The 19,312-nt window shown below is 32.2% G+C and overlaps 1 protein-coding gene across 1 annotated transcript in view; it reads left to right on the plus strand.

Annotated features, from left to right (window-relative positions):
• Positions 1-19,312, plus strand: part of Duox (dual oxidase) — a 48,069-nt gene that overhangs the window by 27,984 nt on the left and 773 nt on the right. Inside the window, exons 4-28 of the mRNA XM_068777639.1 lie at positions 1,137-1,298; positions 1,649-1,836; positions 3,008-3,091; positions 3,613-3,727; positions 4,860-5,026; positions 5,186-5,422; positions 6,312-6,508; positions 6,931-7,064; positions 7,443-7,557; positions 8,031-8,232; positions 8,547-8,700; positions 9,163-9,332; positions 10,189-10,344; positions 11,237-11,383; positions 12,199-12,330; positions 12,408-12,611; positions 13,301-13,488; positions 13,619-13,886; positions 14,331-14,559; positions 15,005-15,222; positions 16,139-16,253; positions 17,086-17,269; positions 17,960-18,119; positions 18,494-18,649; positions 19,145-19,273. Of these exons, the coding sequence (XP_068633740.1) occupies positions 1,137-1,298; positions 1,649-1,836; positions 3,008-3,091; positions 3,613-3,727; positions 4,860-5,026; positions 5,186-5,422; positions 6,312-6,508; positions 6,931-7,064; positions 7,443-7,557; positions 8,031-8,232; positions 8,547-8,700; positions 9,163-9,332; positions 10,189-10,344; positions 11,237-11,383; positions 12,199-12,330; positions 12,408-12,611; positions 13,301-13,488; positions 13,619-13,886; positions 14,331-14,559; positions 15,005-15,222; positions 16,139-16,253; positions 17,086-17,269; positions 17,960-18,119; positions 18,494-18,649; positions 19,145-19,273 (4,211 nt within the window). The remainder of the gene's footprint in view (positions 1-1,136; positions 1,299-1,648; positions 1,837-3,007; positions 3,092-3,612; positions 3,728-4,859; positions 5,027-5,185; positions 5,423-6,311; positions 6,509-6,930; positions 7,065-7,442; positions 7,558-8,030; positions 8,233-8,546; positions 8,701-9,162; positions 9,333-10,188; positions 10,345-11,236; positions 11,384-12,198; positions 12,331-12,407; positions 12,612-13,300; positions 13,489-13,618; positions 13,887-14,330; positions 14,560-15,004; positions 15,223-16,138; positions 16,254-17,085; positions 17,270-17,959; positions 18,120-18,493; positions 18,650-19,144; positions 19,274-19,312) is intronic.

The following is a 19,312-nucleotide window of genomic DNA, read 5'->3' on the forward strand; positions in this document are numbered from 1 at the left end:
ATTATTTATACATACAGGTTCCTATAAAAATATAAAAACTGAAGCGACTGCAGAACTTCTGTGTTTAATTCGATGGTTTAAATATCATGTTTCAGAATTCCGATTAAAATTAAGTGTGTTTCAGTAAACTTCGATCGTAATACTCGAATCCTTTGTTTGCTTTTTAACTCTCCATATTCAATTAAAAGAGCTTTTTCAATTTTTGCATAACACACATTCACTATATACTATCATCCGAAAATCTCGAGTTAGAAATTTTCAATCATACCATACAGTTTCCAAGCTAGTCATTTTTTTACAAACTACTCGTCTGTGGAATGATTTCCTGGTATTTATAAGATTTTATAAAGGTTGCACAAGCCTATTTCCTTTCTTGTAATACTTTTGCATCTTTTTGTGTTTTTTATGTATAAACATTTTTAGCGTATGTATTGTACACAAAATTTTTAATAAAATAAAATACGTAATTATTGGACATCGTTTTAGCGCATATATACAGTACTCTGCTGCCCATACTCTAGAAACTTGTTTGCAATCCTATATAGTTAATTTACGAAGCGTGAATTATATAAGATTGTGTCACGGGGGTCGAACCGGCGACCTTACGATCGCATTGCTCGAATAATAGAACACACCAGAAAATAGTAAAAAAAAATTAAATATTTGAAAATTATGTGTGAGTTTTATCATTAATTACGTTATAGGTATAATTTAACTTTGCCTTTTACTTTATTCTTCATACATTACATATTACATCTATTTTTGTAACATTCACTATTCCTTTATTAAAATAATAATACTTTTCAAATCGAGTGAGAGCGATAAGCCTGACAATTTACTTACTGCATTTTTAATTAATGTCTCTATATTACGTTCATAAAATGTACAGTAAAGTAATAACTAAATGACAAAAAAATTTAGAGGAATTTAATGATTATAAATGCAATATTAAATAGTCTACTGACGTATAGACCTTCTATTTCGTATAGTTTAAAGTAAAAAAATTTAGACCCATTTTTAGAAATAATATTATATAACGTTTGATTACTTTGTGTATCTAGAAAAGGAGATAATCCTCCATGCCACTATTAGATTTGTTATGTAAAAAATATGTACACGATTGGTTTTGTTCACAGACAGTAGACTAACACGGAAAACACCTGCGTCATACGCCGATGGTGTGTACATGATGGCAGGCGCGGATAGACCAGGAGCCAGAACACTTTCGAAACTGTTTATGCGCGGTCAAGATGGATTGCCTTCTCTATCTAACAGAACGTCCATGTTAGCTTTCTTTGGTGAGCACAAAAATAAAGCGACTCTTAAAACTGTTAATATTTTTTTATTTATAAATATTGTTAATTTATAATTTTACATTTATGACTACTCTTAGTCAGTTATGACTTACTAATTTATTATAATATTCATCCCATATAAATAGAATAATATTAAACTCTCCTTCATTTAATTAGTAAAACTCTTTTTTTTTTTTGAACAACAACACAGTTTGTAATTATCAATTATGTAAAAGTGAAGAAATCGACAATAACATTAATTAAGACTTGTATTTAAAAAAAAAGACTTGTATATGTATATAATCTGCCAAAAAACCATATCTCATACATGATCGTTTAAATTTTATCCACAGGTCAAGTAGTAACAGGGGAAATAGTAATGGCTTCCGAATCTGGCTGTCCAATCGAACACCATCGTATTCCAGTCGATAAATGCGATCATATGTACGACCCAGAATGTCAAGGCGCGAAGCATATGCCTTTCCTGAGGGCTGCTTACGACCGGGCAACAGGACAAAGCCCAAACAGTCCTCGGGAACAAGTAAGATAAAGTCTTTAATATTTTTCCATACATTATCATTTATTTATTTATCATATCATTATAATCATTGATTTATCTTAAAACATTTGAACTAAAATGTTGTAAAATTATAGATGCATGACCAATCTAAAAGCTGTGAACCAATCTAAATTCTATAAATATCTAGACTGAGAAAACACCTCAAAGAATTTAAATAGCTTTGATCCAGTTTCTTTTATAACAACATACATTGATCAGTGTTCTAATAATTAATCACCAATAGTAGATAATTTATACGATTATTTCAAATTAAGGCACATAGATTGCTGTTGCTATTTGTCAAAGATAAATTAAATATATTAATACATATTATGCAATAAAGATTTATGTCTACATTTAACCCATGTTCAATCTCGATTAATTTCGGATTCTTCTTTCATTAATGTAAACTATCTCGATGTTTTTTTATTTCTTGTTCAAATAAAAAAAATAGGAAATTCTTTTTTTTTGTTACGTATACTTAGATTTAATATAATGTTTTAATATTAATGTCACATTTATTCGTTCTTTATAATAAATCAACATAGGTAATAAAAATAAATCAGATGTAATAGTCAAAAGATGTAATTCACAAAGATCGGTCTCAACATAACCACAGTTTCTTCTAGAAACATTGAGAATCATATCTATTCAATATAGAGTAATTGGTTATATGTGCAAAAGCTTTAAACGGATGAATGTGTGAATATGAAACCGTTTGGTTTATTTGCTACCGGAAAGCTGAAAACTTTTCCTTCTGTATAAACGTGGGCGTCTACCGGCTCATGTATTAGTAATGATGATGAAAATGATCGTTCTGAAATACTTAACATTAGTTTATTTTTCCTAATGGAATGGAACATGCCAATAACTTTTGGAAAAAGTTCTTGTACAAAATCTGCAGGGAATGATAGTAAGCCATAATTGATTTTGATATTTAGTAATCTTAATTTCAAAAACGCTTTTTCTTACTCTATTATCGTTACATTTTTTATTATTCCTGAAACCATTTACAAGTCGATATGCTATCCCGTATATTAATTGACAACAAATGATAGTATAGCTATACATTGACCCTTTTACATCTATAACCATGCTCTTTGTATAAAGACAAGTTCTTTACTATGGGTGCAAACGTTATTTTTTGTTTCAGATCAATCAGATAACATCGTGGATCGACGGAAGTTTTGTCTACAGCACAAGCGAGGCTTGGGTGAATGCAATGAGGTCGTTTCAGGTGCCACCCCGCAGCCACGCCTGCCTCTTTATGTACATTTCTATACGAATAAGTACCCTATCAGCACTTGCGTGAAACAAAGATATTTGCCTTTTCTTTCTCTTTTTAACTTTGTTATGCGACTTAAAAAGCTACTTAAAACTTTGCGAGATCCTCAACGTCAAAATACATTAGATATAAATTTAAGCAATATTACTTAAGTAACTTACCGAACGATGAATTCATTGCTATAATTTTGCTTAAAATTTATTTAAAATGTAATATTTGTGCTCAAAACAGGGTGGTTTACTATGCTATAATACCAAAATTGTAATTCTCATTAATAATGATAAAAAAAACTTAATTTACATTTATATTTAGAGCAGCAGAATTTATGAACGTTATTAACAATTAAAAAACGATAAACACGATTCGCATTTAATATTAAATGTTTAATTATTCAAATATTACACATACATTGTCTTATCTTCGTATGCTAATGTGTTTTTTAAGTTGCAAAATGAATAAAATTACTCTTTCAGAACGGAAGTTTAGCGAGCGAAGGGGGGATGCCCCTGCGGAACACAAAGAGAGTTCCGCTCTTTAATAATCCTGTACCTCATTATATGAGGATGCTTAGCCCTGAGAGACTTTTTTGTAAGTTACCAATTATGATTTTTTTTATATTTTGTTTTAACTTTCGATAATATATTTACTTAGGTGAAAATTTATTATAACAATACAGGTAACGAACCAATACGGCGTATATTATAGAGTCTCCATTTTGATTGAACAAATGTTTAATTTAAAATATTATCACATCACAATAAGCATTGAAAAATGTAGGCCATTAGTTAAAAGGATATATTTAACTGTTATGTAATATAAGTTTCTTGTTAAGTTAACATACTTCCTAAACTTAATAAAATATTTAATTAGCTTTAGATCGTCAAACCCTAATTATTAATTATTGAAATGTCGATAAATATGATTCTTGCGATTATTTATACGTTTCCAAATGGCGAAGTAAAATAATCTTTTTTCAAACTTTTATAAGACTAATACGAGCAAAAATAATAATTTTTGAAAAAAAAAATAACGTGTATCTAAAGCGTATTTAGAACAATAATTTTAAACAAATTACCTGTGGAATCTAAATCAACAATTTTCGGGCATATTTTTAAATGAACTTAGCATTAACTATTATATTAGCATTCATTCGCAAACTAACATGTCAATAGGTCATGTTTTTAGTTTAAAAACTAAAAATTCAATTCATTCTGTTAAAGTCATGGAAGAATAATAAGTTTAATTTACTACTTATCATACTATGTAATACAAAAGTTCAGTAATAGCTGCATTAGTTCGCAACTGTGTTGCAGATACTTATATTAAAGCCCACCTTCGTAGTTTAAAGGCAAAAGTATTCATTATTTGATATAAAAAACGTTAAACGAAATTAAAAAGGTAGTATTTTTAGTGGCATAGTTTTTAATAGTAAAACAAAATAAGACTTTTTTACACAACTTTTTGATACACTGTAATAATCAATTCTGTTTGTTTCTAATATATACATAAATAATAATTCTTTAGCTATGTAGTGCTACGAAAGTTGTTAAATATAAATAATATGGTTTTTACAACGTTTGTGAAATTGACGCCTTCCAAAAGTACTGTATAATACGAATACTGTGTAGTATCCGATTCAAGGTACGCATGTACTGCCTCTCTGTAAAAGCGACTTGCCAATAAGTTATTTATCAGATTAAAACTATTTTTATGCTCGAAGTATTGGGAGATCCGAGGACTAATCAAAATCCTGCGTTGGTTACCTTCGGTATATTGTTACTGAGATGGCATAACGTGGTCGCCGCCCGCATCCACCGCCAGCATCCGGACTGGGACGATGAGCAACTGTTTCAAAGGGCACGTCGCATTGTTATCGCCAGCTTGCAGGTACTTTTTAATCAAATAAGATTATCTTAGGTTTTATTTAAACTTTCATTTTGTATTTGCTACCGTTATTGTATTTATATTTTAGACTAATTATATTTGAAGACCTACTAAAGTTCGTTCCACAGACAAACAAAAGTTAAACAAAAGGTCATTTTGCAGAACATTATCTTCTATGAATATGTGCCAGCTTTCCTTGGTATACCGCTGCCCTCATACGAGGGTTATAGAGCAGAGATTGCTCCAGGTGTAACACATGCATTTGCGGTGGCCGCTTTTCGTTTCGGACACACTCTAGTACCGCCCGCCATTTTGTTACGAGACAGAAATTGCAGATATGGTAGAGCACCTGGAGGTCATGACGCCATCAGGTTATGCCAAACTTGGTGGGACGGAAACGTAAGTACATTGTAATAATATGACTTAGGTGCAGAGAATATCAACACGACGGTAATTTTAATCCGCAATTGATCACCGATTAACAAACAGAAAATTGAATCTCTCAAAGCGTTTTTCCTTGATCAAAAACTTGTCAAAAAGTTAATTAATAACTACTTGTGTATTTGGACGTTTATTACTTTTTTTAATTTAAAATTCAAAAGTTTCGTTTTAAAATCATAATCGTTCCTTCTATTAGGTTGTTTGGAAAGTAATATCGTTTTTCCATACATAAGATTTTATAGTATTTGTTTGGACCCAGTTGATTTCGGCTTTGTTCGATACTTAAGTCGCATAATCATTATATGTTTTTAGAACTGAAATAGCATAGCTTGTGTGTTAAAAAGTTCAATTTTTCTATTGTACCTAATACTTTTTGGGTGGTTCTCTTTTAAATATGGAGGCCAATGAACAGCATTTTGGTCATATTTTATTTTTGATTGTTTACTTTTTAATTACTGTGGATGAAAGTTTTTTTACGTACTCTTCGAAGTTTTCCGAGATTTACGCAACAAAAAATATTCGTTAATCTAAAATTAAACCAAAATATGAAAGACTCAGATAAAAAGAGTTTAGCAAAAATTTTTTGATCAAATCTTTTAGAAACCCAGAGTAGCGGAAGTTTAACAGCTGATAGATAAGTGATTGCTATATTAATTGCCCTTTTGGAAACTTTGAAGCAGAGAAATGTTAAAGTATTTTAACTTAAAAAAATGGTAATTTCAGTTATATCAATTAAAAAAACTAATTAAAGTCAAACAAAATAATTTTTAGTACAACATAAAAAGACGTTAAAATATTATCTTCTAATTCACAACCAACCTACATAGATAGTACGAAATTGTTTTAGGATGTAATGTCGCAAGTGCCTGTGGAGGAAGTTCTAATGGGTATGGCAACGCAGATATCTGAAAGAGAGGATGCACTATTATGTTCTGACGTAAGAGATAATCTCTTTGGTCCAATGGAATTCTCTAGACGCGACCTTGGTGCCTTAAACATTATGAGAGGAAGGGACAATGGGTTACCTGATTATAACACTGCAAGGTATTTAAATTCTCCATGTATATGTATTCATTTAATAATTTATTCATATATTCATTGACTTAGGATCATTTAAACTGACCACTTACGTACGTCAGAAGTATGGTAGAAGAGGCTAATTTAGTTATAATGGTTCCAAGCGAGCCTTGATCTGACAAGAGCCCACAATAAATACAGACGAGTTTTTGGGGGTCACTTTCACATATCATTAATACAGTACAAGAGCAATTCTAGCTTATTCCTTCACACTTTAACGTAGTTTTGATCAAGTTTTTGTTTAGTGAACTTTTTAATAAAATTAAATTCTTAATTTATTACGTGACAATTAAGGGAATATCCCGTCTACATAAAAGTGTATAATAATTTTGAACAGTTTTTATTATTTAAATATGTTACAGATAAATAAGTACAGTTTTTTTTTCCAGAACCTATTTCGGTCTTCCAAAAATAAAAACTTTCAATGAACTCAATCCGGATTTATTTGAAAACAATCCCGAGCTACTTCAAAGATTAGTTCAAGCTTACGACGGGAAGCTTGACAACATTGACGTTTACATTGGTATGTTTGCCTGCATAATAATTCACATCCTGTAACCTTAATCACATAAACCTACTCAATATCCGTCTTAGCTAATATTAGAATAAATCGATAATTTTTAATTAAAACAACTTATATTCCGTTTGCATTTATCTGTGCAAATATCGTACTTTATCACACTTATTTTTTCCTTTATGACGAAGCTTATTATACCTTGTAATAGCTAATGTAGATTTTAGTTCCTTATCTTTTATGATTCTCGATCGTAAAGATTGATGCTCATTTTATTGCCTGTTTATCAAGAGCTATTGTTTGGTATAGCTCTTAATGTTCTTAGTGGATATCTTATCATGAATGTAAAAAATAAAAAAATTTCCAAACTTTCTTTTAACTTTTTAGGAGGCATGCTTGAATCAACTGGACATCCCGGAGAACTATTCAGAGCCATAATAATTGATCAGTTTACTAGAATAAGAGATGGTGATAGATTTTGGTTTGAAAATGACAAGAATGGGTAAGAATATATTCAGACAAATGTCCTAAATTGTGATTTAGCCATCACAAAATTAACAAAAAGCAAAGATAAAATTATGAGTACATTAATGTAATAACAATTTAATTTATCTACTATTTAAAAATAAATACGTGTATGTATTTACTTTATTATATCAATATATCATTATTAATAAATTATGATCTAGTTGTCGACTTTAAAGTCTTTGTTTACGTAAATAATTTATTGTTACTGTAGATCCATGCACTAGGCTCGCAAGGATGTATCGCAAAGATCAAGGCGGTTATAATTACGTTGTTGTATGATTTTATTTGTTTCACTTAATTTACAAAAAACATCTTTTGCCAAAGAGTATGTATCTGTGCTGAAACTCAGTGTATCTACGTATTCCAGCGACTGTGTGTAAAGTGTAAACACCATACAAGTTTGGCTTTCAGTTTCGTCATAATGCAGTTTATAATTTAAATTTTAAGGATTTTTACTCGCGATGAAATAGAAGAGATTCGCCGAATTACATTGTGGGATATAATAGTGAACAGCACAGCAGTCGGTCCTAACGACATACAACGCGACGTCTTCCATTGGAACAAGGGTGACCCTTGCCCACAGCCCTACCAGCTAAATGCTTCCAAATTACCACCGTGCAAATATTTAAAAGGATACGATTATTTCGAGGTACGTTACGTAAAATACCCATTATGCTCCTACGTAGTTTTTTTTTTTTATTTATACGTGATTTTACTAAACGACTATAACTTACCTTAAATATTGGCTGTTAAAGCAAATTATCAAGTCTCTCGCTAGATAATTGCCTTATATAAATGATCGCACAGTTGTAAAATTCAAACGTACCTCATCTATCTCTTGCATTATTAAAAATTCCATATTCGGGCGCAATCGTGCTAGAATGCTAATAAATTGCGCATTTACTGTTGACTTTTATAGTTATTCTAAGAACTGTCAATGAGTCATATATTAAATTAAATCAGGGCAACGAATTCGCTTACATCTACACCTGCCTCGCGTTGGCATTTGTGCCAATTCTTTGCGCCGGCGCTGGTTACGGAGTGGTCAAACTACAGAACAGTCGACGGCGTCGCCTTAAAATACAACAAGAACATCTGAAGAATGCACAGTATAAAGGTTATCTTTTTTATATTAAATAAAATATATGAAACTAACTACACTTTAATTATTTTGTTTACTTATTTAATTTACAGGAGTTATAACAATAACTCTCTTCCCATAAAATTTATGTGGAAACTTGTGAAAGATATGTATTATTTTTAAAATAATAGTAGTTATTTTTCAAAACAGTGTATATATATAAATCCTGACCTGCTTAAAAAAATTTGCTTAGCTAAATGCTACTTGGTTGAACCATGATTTATATAGATATGATATATATGATTTATATAGATATGTGAAAGCTATAACATCCATCAATATATTAATAATTTTTAAAAATCATTGTTTTGTAGTCCATTTATAGCAAAAATTATGAAAAACTTATGAAACAAATATGAGTAACATGAAAAATTTTAATGTCAATATCAGTTAGATTAAAGAGTTCTAATGGTTCTAAATAAAAATATTCTTTTCTAGGTTCAGTGGACAAAATGGTTTGTCGAGAATGGATGCATGCCTCACACAAGCGCCTGGTGAAATTGCGACTCGGCCCCGAACCCTCAATAAACGTAACCGATCGTAAAGGTGACAAATTACGAACAGTTCCGCTCGAAAATACCGATCAATTGACCGTCCTCGAGAGCCAGGTTTGTGTATGTTATTTAAGAACCGATTTCACACAAACATAAATCTTCAAATTTGGGTAAAATGAAAAAAATGTGCTAATCCTCACCATGCTAGGCAATCCTTAGTGGAGGCCTTTGTACAGCAGTGCACGTCCTACGGCTGAAATAATATTGTTAAACATCAAGCCTTTTATTATAATAACAATACTGTTTCTTATAAGAGATTACTAATTCACCATGTTTAAAGTTTTATGATAGTGAAAAGAACTTATAACATTACCATTGCATTATTATCTATCAACGAGTAAGGAAGGTTCACATCTTCATCATTTCAGCCGGAGGATGTCAACTGCTAAGCATTGGCTTCCCCCGCAGATTTCCAATACGTCCGGTTGGAAGTGCCCTTCATCGAGCGTATTCCAACGACCCTTATACAGTCTTCTGTCCATCTTATGACTTGACGTCCAACGCTGCGCTTAATCTCCGCTCTAGAAACTAAAAGCCGCCATCTATTCTGCGCGCCTGCGTGCGTTGCCTACCCAATACCACTTCCAATTACTAACCCACTGAGCAATGACAATTACTGCTCACACATGTCCACACATATCACCACTATTTTATTCTGATAATGGGAGATCGCCGAGCTTTTAGATCATTTAAGCAAAAAACATCGTGGATAATGAGTTGAAGGTGATCCTGTAGGTTGCTTCGGATGATTAAGAAGACGGGCATTCATAATTTTGTTGTTAATGCTCGCTTTCTGTTGTTGTAGATATTACAGGGCTATTATTATATAAATAACGCAGTCGGCATCAAAACTTAACATCGGACATAATCGCAAATGAGCATACTTTTCGTTAAGTAATATTACTTACAGGAAACCCGAAACAACAAGCGTCCGCTGGTGCTCATCCGAGCTCCTCGAGAACATGACCTGGTACTAGAAATGGACTCGATGGCTTCTCGGCGCAAGTTTCTCGTTAAATTGGACACTTTCCTTGCGCAACACAAGAAAGCTATGAACCTTACACAAGTAAGCAAACGGCTATTTGTTGGTTAAATTTTACGTATTTTTAAGCTTGTCACTAGTTATTAAGGATAACAAAATAAAAAAAAGCCTTTACAAACTCCGTTTTAACTGACCTGGGTTTTTACCTTTTGAGCTGATTTATTAAATAAAAGCAATTAAAACGATCGAGATGTTAAAGTTACAATTTTTCGAATTCATTGAATTCATAATTGTTTCTGATAAAGTTAATGTTGTTATCCCAAAGGCTTTTACAGCTTCATCTGGCATGAGTTCACGAAACAGAAAGGTCCGTGAACTAAACCAAATTTAACATAGTTCAGATTTTACGATTACTTTTGCACGAAGGTAAGGGAAGCTTACTTCGTCGTGGGAGTGTATTTATATCGAATTCACTTTTTGTTGATTTATACGCAACGAAAAAGTCACAGTAATATATTTCGGAATAATTTTATTACGAGTAATAGAGTGTTGTAGTAGCAATTAATTTTCGAAGTAAAAGCTTTAAAGGGGTGAATGTATAGCTCATTTGCTGTCAAGCAATGTATGAAAAATCAAAAAATCCTATCAAAAATCAACGGTTTAAAAAGTAATAAATAACGTTATAAAATTTAAGTAAAAAAAATATTTACAAAATTGGTATAATACTTATCAAAATTAACTATTTTTTATTAATATAGACTTGCACTGCCAAAATTGTTTAGCTTATAGCATTCGAATACAAAAAACTTATTCATTTGTTTTTTGTATTTTTCAGAATGACCACTGTATATAGGTGATTAGAAATAGGTGTAAAAGCTTCAAAGCTTTTTGCCGACTATCTCCTTGTATAAGAACACCTCTATATGTAATTTCATATATGATTGTTTGTTTATATTTCATTTAAGCTCGTTTTCAGGGTCATAGAGATCAAATATTGGCATCTGCTGAAACTAGAGAAAGAAGGCAACGCAAATTGGAACATTTCTTCAGGGAAGCCTATGCGATTACTTTTGGCCTGGCTCCAGGCGAGAAGAGACGGCGTTCAGAAGATGCTGATCCTGAAGTACAAACAATTTTTATTTTATTTATGTACTATGCTATTAACTTAGTTATTCAAACTTTGAGGACGAAACACTTCTCTGCGACAATGTACTATGGTTTTTTAACAAGCAAGTCCAGTGTTACTAGAAGCACGCCACATACATTTCTGGATTTAGATCTAGAGTTTATAGATTTTCTTTTGTAGTTATTATAAGCAGTGTACGAGTATTTCATGCAACTTGCATACTCGTATTATGGCATACATAGAGATAAACATGCCTGTGATTAATATTAGCATGATACTAATCTTTCACATAACAAACAGAAGATTCATAAGAAGAAAAAAATTAATAGTGAAATTGGCCTCAACAGAACGACTATAAAATTTCTTTCTTAATTATTCTCAATAAAATCATCATTCCGAACATGATAGTACATAAAGAAATTTAGGAATAACAATAACATGTATAAATGTATATTTAAATGTACGTTATATCTATATCTTCACTTTTAAGAAGTGCTTAACAAAACATTTTTTTTATTGTTTATAATAATTTTAAGCCCTTTGTTTATAAAAATTCACCTCCTAAAATGACATAGAAGTTAATACTTGTGTTACTATAGTGCTACCGAAATCGCTATACTGCGGCGCCCTAGGTATGGGCGCGGCGAGACGGAATATCGTCCATTCCATTCCTTTATTCCGCTGTTAATGCTCGCGGCAACTTCGTGCTTACTTTCCTCGGGTCCCATCTTACGGCGTTTTCCTAGGTTTTGGTAGCGCTATAAGAAGAATTTATATGAAGCATAACAATTTTTTTTTCTATATTGTTATAGTCCATAGTAATGAGGACATCTCTGTCAAAAAGTGAATTTGCGAGCGCTCTTGGGATGAAATCAGACGCAGTTTTCGTGAAGAAGATGTTTAACATTGTGGATAAAGATGGCGACGGTCGAATATCGTTTCAGGTATAAATAACTACTTCATTATTAAAAAAAAAACTTTTTATTTCATACTTTATTCATCATTTTACTTTTATTGACAGGAATTTCTTGACACCGTAGTATTATTCTCTCGAGGGGCAACAGAGGATAAATTGCGAATAATATTTGACATGTGTGACAACGATCGCAACGGTGTAATCGACAAGGGTGAACTCAGCGAGATGCTGCGTTCGTTAGTTGAGATAGCGAGAACCACATCTTTACGAGACGAACACGTGACAGAACTCATTGATGGAATGTTTTCCGTGAGTATTAAAATACATTAATATCATATCAGCCGATAGACGCCCACTGCAAGAGATAGGCCTGCTCAAAAATCGCCTGTCCTCATTCACCGACTTTCCGCGATCCATATTTTGTCGACCGTATACCCAGTGGGGGGCCTCGAGAACCTTCGACCTTTCGACCCCAAGTAACCCAAAAGCATTTAATTAATAATAATATACTACGTAATACTTACAACATTAATTTTAAATTACTTTTTGTTAAAAACACGATGTGTTATTTATTTATTTACTTGGGACCTTTACAGGCTGCAAAATACACATGATTATATTTCAATTATCTTATTTTGACTATATCTCCTATTATAAATGGACACCGTGACACAGAGACTTGACCATGCACATATCATAAAATAAGTTTAAATTGATTTAAAATAATAATGTAATGAAATAGTAATTTTTAAATAAAGCTAACCTTTACAGATATTTAGAGTGTAAATAATAATTCACAATTATTTTCATGAATATGGTTAAAATACTTTCTGATTCTATACACGAAGAAAAATGCTATGTATCTTTACAGCATTTTTTCAAATCAGAGGCCATTATATTCGTCACTTTTGACCTGACAACAAAAATGAGATGATGTTCAAACTTTTATATCTAATTGTAAAATCACAATCTACATAACTTTTAATGTTTCATTTTAGGATGCAGGCCTTCAACATAAAGATCATCTTACTTATTCAGATTTTAAATTAATGATGAAAGAGTACAAAGGAGAATTTGTTGCAATTGGTCTGGATTGTAAAGGAGCGAAGCAAAACTTTTTAGATACTTCTACCAATGTCGCAAGAATGACTAGCTTTCACATCGAGCCATCTATGGAACAGTCAAGGTACTACAAACTGCACTGGAATTGTACAATGAAAAATGTATTTCCAAAAAATTATAATAAAAATAGAACAAACTTTCTACTTATTTGATTTTTTAATCGATTAATCGATCTTTTTTCCGTATATTTTCAGGCATTGGTTGCTCTTAAAATGGGACTACATGACAACCTTCTTAGAGGAGAACAGACAAAACATTTTTTATCTATTCATATTCTACGTAGTCACGATTGGTCTATTCGTAGAAAGATTTGCTCACTATTCCTTCATGTCCGAACATTTGGATTTGAGACACATCATGGGCGTTGGCATCGCAATAACGAGAGGTTCCGCAGCATCTTTGTCATTCTGCTACAGTCTCTTACTTCTAACCATGTCCAGGAATCTCTTGACTAAATTAAAGGCACGTATGAAAAGTAAATAATTATTTATTTTTATATTATATATTATTTTTCTTTTAGTTTAAGTTTTTATATTTGAACGAACCATAATTAAGCACTGTCACCTTTATATAGGTAGTATATTACGTAGCCACATAGTCTTAAACAAACGCAGGTATTACTAAACATTTTTATTATGCAGTACAAAAGTTCGCTAAAAAATCCGAAAAATCACATATAGAACTATTATGGACTATAAATGATCAAATAGTGATCGTAGTCTTTACAAGACCTCAGGTGTCACGTCTGACGTAAGTTTTTTGGTAATTTATTAGATCGTGAATTCCGGATTCGTGAGCCGTGAAACTTGATTTTCAAATACGATGTCTAAATTATTCACGAATGAAATGTTAATTTAAAACAATAACAACGTAAAAAAATTTTAATGAAAAAATCTCGTATTTTAGGAATTCAGCATACAACAGTACATTCCACTGGACTCAAGTATTCAATTTCACAAGATCGTAGCTTGTACAGCATTGTTCTTCTCCTTACTTCACACAGCTGGTCATATGGTCAACTTCTACCATGTTTCCACTCAGCCTATAGAAAATCTTAAATGTCTGACCAAAGAAGTGCATTTCACATCTGATTTTCGACCTGGAATCACTTATTGGGTGTTTCAAACAATTACAGGTTAGTACTATCTTCTTTGTCTACTATATGCCAATTTAATTATCTAACGTTTCATTAAAAAAAGTTTAGATATATAACAGTCCTTAATAGATTAGTTATCCTAGTACGTAGGTACAAGAAAACAAAAAAAAAACACTTCTGAATAGTATTACATTAATTCTAAGTATATGTAAAAAAATTACTAAGTCAAGAACTATAATGAAATAAAGTCCGTCTTGTTTGCCTCTTGACAATAAACTAAAGTAATAGCAAGAGTGTGAATGGCGAAATTAAGAGTTTGCAACAAATGCCAAGCGTGGTGCATACGCATGGTAAAGAATTGTATTATAAAATATTTCACGAATCGTTATAACTACTTTTCCTACTGTAATCGCGTTATTTTAGTTGTATCGAACATAAAACAGATAAATAAATGGTTCATTAAAATATATTTTTGTTATACCAGGTACAACCGGCGTGCTGCTTTTTATAATAATGTGCATAATCTTCGTTTTTGCCCACCCGGTCATCCGCAAGAGGGCGTACCCATGGTTTTGGCGGGCGCACTCGCTATACGTGTTATTGTATGCACTATGTCTAGTCCATGGACTTGCGCGTCTCACCGGTGCTCCACGCTTCTGGATTTTCTTTCTCGGACCCGCCATTGTTTATACTTTGGATAAGGTGAATAATAAATTACCTTTATTATTTAATCATTTAAATTTGATATTATTTAGAAGAAAAAAGGGCTTTCTAAAAAATTTCGTTTAGACACTAATGACAACAGAAGTTAGTACTTCTGTGATATTTATAAGACTGTAATGAAGGTCCTCTGACCTCCTAAAGGAGCTCTACGATCAGTAGAACTGAAGAAACTATGGTACTTTTCATTCTGCCAAAACTTCTAAAGTATTTGCGAACGGGACTTGCAGGTTAACAGTTGTACGATAGGTGTGAAACTTCTAGTGTAGAAGCTGCAGTATGTTCACTGAACTGAGTTGATAAAAACTCCTTCTCACCTGTGTTTTTGTAAGCAAATAAAATGGACAGCAGACGTCAACAATTCTATGAGAATTTAGGGATCCGATTACACGTATCTACTTTTTAAAATGAATACAAGTAACAATTAATTAAATTCTTGATTAGTCGAAGCCTGATTTACTCTGTTTTTTTTTTACAATTGTTTTAACAATTATTTTTCTTAACAGGGGCTACATTTTATTTAAGGCCATATTGATTTTATTGGATTAGTGTTGTACAGTTATTTTAAATGGTCCAATTTACATGACATTAATTACTGTTTCTAGGAGGTCAAGAACATTATAATCAAAAGACAAATATAAATCAGTTTCAAAATATGACAAATCTTAATGTTAGCAGAAATAATCAACATAAGAGCAAAGAATGCATGAATTACGCTGTGGAGACGATAATCTGATAATTTTTGGCCGTGTAAATGCAGCTTTATCTCGTTAGTCGTCACCAACATGGTGCATTTTCTTCTATTAATTCTGTCCAATAAATATAATAAAATCGCAAAGAATTCTATAGGATAATTTTTCAATATCATGTTGTGTTTTAATTTTGTATACGTTTTCAGGTTGTTTCACTGCGTACGGAATATTTGGCATTAGACGTTCTGGAAACTGAAATGTTACCTTCGGATGTCATCAAAATAAAATTCTACAGGCCGCCTAATCTTAAATATTTGTCAGGTACAAATTTATTTGTATAAACTAACTTACTTATATTCAATTACTAGTTACTAATGTAATGCAGTTATAGACTTTTGATCATAAGTCGCGGGTTCGATACCTACTGATGGCATACTTATGTGAAGTCATAACTACGAAGACAAATATTCTTAAAGGACTGAAATATAATTAATTTATTATTTATTTAAAATTACATGTCTTTTAATTCTAGAATGTCGTCAGCATCCTTCTCCTTTAGAAGCGAAATAATTAATTGATACATTCAAACGTACCACATGCATAAAAAATTTAAAGTCAATTTAATAATATACTACCATATACGCCACTAATATTTATTTCTACGTCAATAAGTTTTTATGTATGTGTGCAATTTATTTGTGTTTTAAGTGTATAAAAAGTTGCACAACATTTTGCCAATGTCATTGTAATTTTCTTTTGGAGACCTTTTTTAACTCTGCTAATAATTATACTAATAAAACAAACTAAAGCATTTTTACACGTCAATGCCATTAAATACATATTTTTTTTATTTTTATAAATCAAAATCATAACCCTCCATTCCTAAGAAGTTAAGCATTGTACTCCTTATCATTAAACGATGCAAAGATTTGATTTGCTGGTATAAATGACGCATCTAGATGTCTATTTACATAATTGTTTATTAATATTGATTACTCCGAATTGTTATTGAAAACTCTTCCAAACGGCCATCATGTGTATAATTTATCAAGCATATTTTTTGTTTGCCTATTATCTACAATACTTAAGTAAAATAGACTTCACCTGTAACACCATAACTTGCTTAAGCAAATATCTGTTTACATGTTTATAGGTCAATGGGTACGACTCTCTTGCACCGCTTTCAAAAAAGAAGAATATCACTCTTTCACTCTTACATCTGCGCCTCATGAAAACTTCTTATCGTGTCATATTAAAGCTCAAGGACCTTGGACTTGGAAGCTTAGAAATTACTTTGACCCTTGTAACTATAATCCTGAAACTCGACCTAAAATAAGGTAAGTGATTCTTTCTCAAAACTTCGTTCTTTTTTTATCTACCCGAAAAACAAAAACATCACTGGTGATTACTGTGCCGAGTAACGAACGGATCCTAATACCTTTATAACAGTGTACTTTACGTATTATGCATTTGTTTCTATAATTTTTGAATTACGAGTCGTAACCTGAAAAATTGAAGTGGCAATGGGCGGGGCAGATCGTTAAAGCAAACGACGGCCAAAAGGTTTTCGCGTAGCGACTACGAGTCGATAGACTCGACATGGGTCGCCCCGCAATGGGTGGAACCGACGATCTTTAGATTAGGCCAATAGCTTGCAATGGACGTTTATCGGCTGAAATGGTTTTGAAGATATATCATTTGTATTTTATGTTATAAATAATCTGTAATGACTTACGTTTTCACCATAGATGGTAGACAATAGATCGTTTCATGTCTAATTTTCCTTATTGCTCCTTATTAACCAATCGTATTCTGGATAAAAAATTGTTTTTTACGATAAAACCGCCGATAAACTTATTGTTTTGCCTGTTACATGAGATTTCCTTTTATAGGGTATAAAATTGTACAATAAAGAGTTAATAAATAAATGACATTAATAATAATTTAAACGTAACAAGAAGTCTTTCTTTTCATACTACTTCAATTAGTTCCGAATACAGCCGTTATCTATAACGTTATGTTGCTAGAATCCAGGGGCCGTTCGGCGGTGGCAATCAAGATTGGTATAAGTTTGAAGTGGCGGTAATGGTAGGGGGTGGTATTGGTGTTACACCATATGCGTCCATACTGAATGACCTGGTCTTCGGAACATCGACCAACAGATACTCAGGAGTTGCCTGCAAGAAGGTGAGTACCTAAATAGAAAGCTGTAATAAAATGGTATAATTTTTTACCAAAGTTGTAGCAGAATTGCATACAATGTTGGATATGGTAAATTTTATGATGGTATCCTATATCATAACATCATATTACTAATATACGATCTATTTGTTTCATTATGATTATTGCTTGAATTAAAAGATACAGTACTCTAACAACGGTAATTAAAAATATTAATATGACATTACTCTGCTCGTTTCTCTATGAGATCCACTCAGACACGAGTAGTTCCGTGGACGACCTTCCGTCATAATCAAAATAGATCAGAGGATTAGCGAGTTGATAGCAGACAGACCACCAAGTAAAAGTGAATATTGTATAGCAATTTCAATCATCTACAGGTATACTTCTTGTGGATTTGTCCATCGCATAAACACTTCGAATGGTTCATCGACGTGTTGCGTGACGTTGAACGGAAGGATGTCACCAATGTGCTAGAAATACACATATTTATTACTCAATTCTTTCACAAGTTTGATCTACGGACTACTATGCTGGTAAGGCATTCTTTCATAAAATTTTATTTAATTTTTGTAACACTACAATTATACGCCACAGACCAAAAGGTGCAGCGTAGAATGTTTAACCACAAGGTGAATAGACGACGTCGGAACGCGGGCCGTATTCAACCGGTTCTATTGGAAATCTATGAGGAGGCCCATATACAGTGAACATCCTACGGCTGAAATGATGATGACGATAGTGTTAAACTTAGGAGGATTATTTTGTCTCTAATGTTATAGTTTCCACACTTTAAACAGGTCGATAAAGAATTTATTTAAATGGAAGTACAATAATTCCAGAAACACTTTTTTATCGAGAATAATAAATGTTTACGATCATTTTATCAGGCATTAAAAATATAACTACACAGTAAAAGTCTTTCCTTCTGCGCATTTTTTAGAATATTGTTCAAATTCCTCTGCTTGGACTTTATAATTGACTTTCGATGACGTCGTTTCGATCATGTTTGTAAAATTCATTTGTTGCAGTACATCTGCGAGAACCACTTCCAGCGACTGTCTCGCACCTCCATGTTCACGGGACTGAAGGCTGTCAATCACTTCGGCAGGCCCGATATGTCTTCTTTCCTCAAATTCGTCCAGAAAAAACATAGTTATGTAAGTTACTTCAGTAATCACTAATAATTTATGAATATT

The sequence above is a fragment of the Battus philenor genome, unplaced genomic scaffold (assembly GCF_028537555.1).
Source record: "Battus philenor isolate CCGP_79_NKW_IND1 unplaced genomic scaffold, ilBatPhil1.0.hap1 SCAF_13, whole genome shotgun sequence".
Taxonomy (NCBI): domain Eukaryota; kingdom Metazoa; phylum Arthropoda; class Insecta; order Lepidoptera; family Papilionidae; genus Battus; species Battus philenor.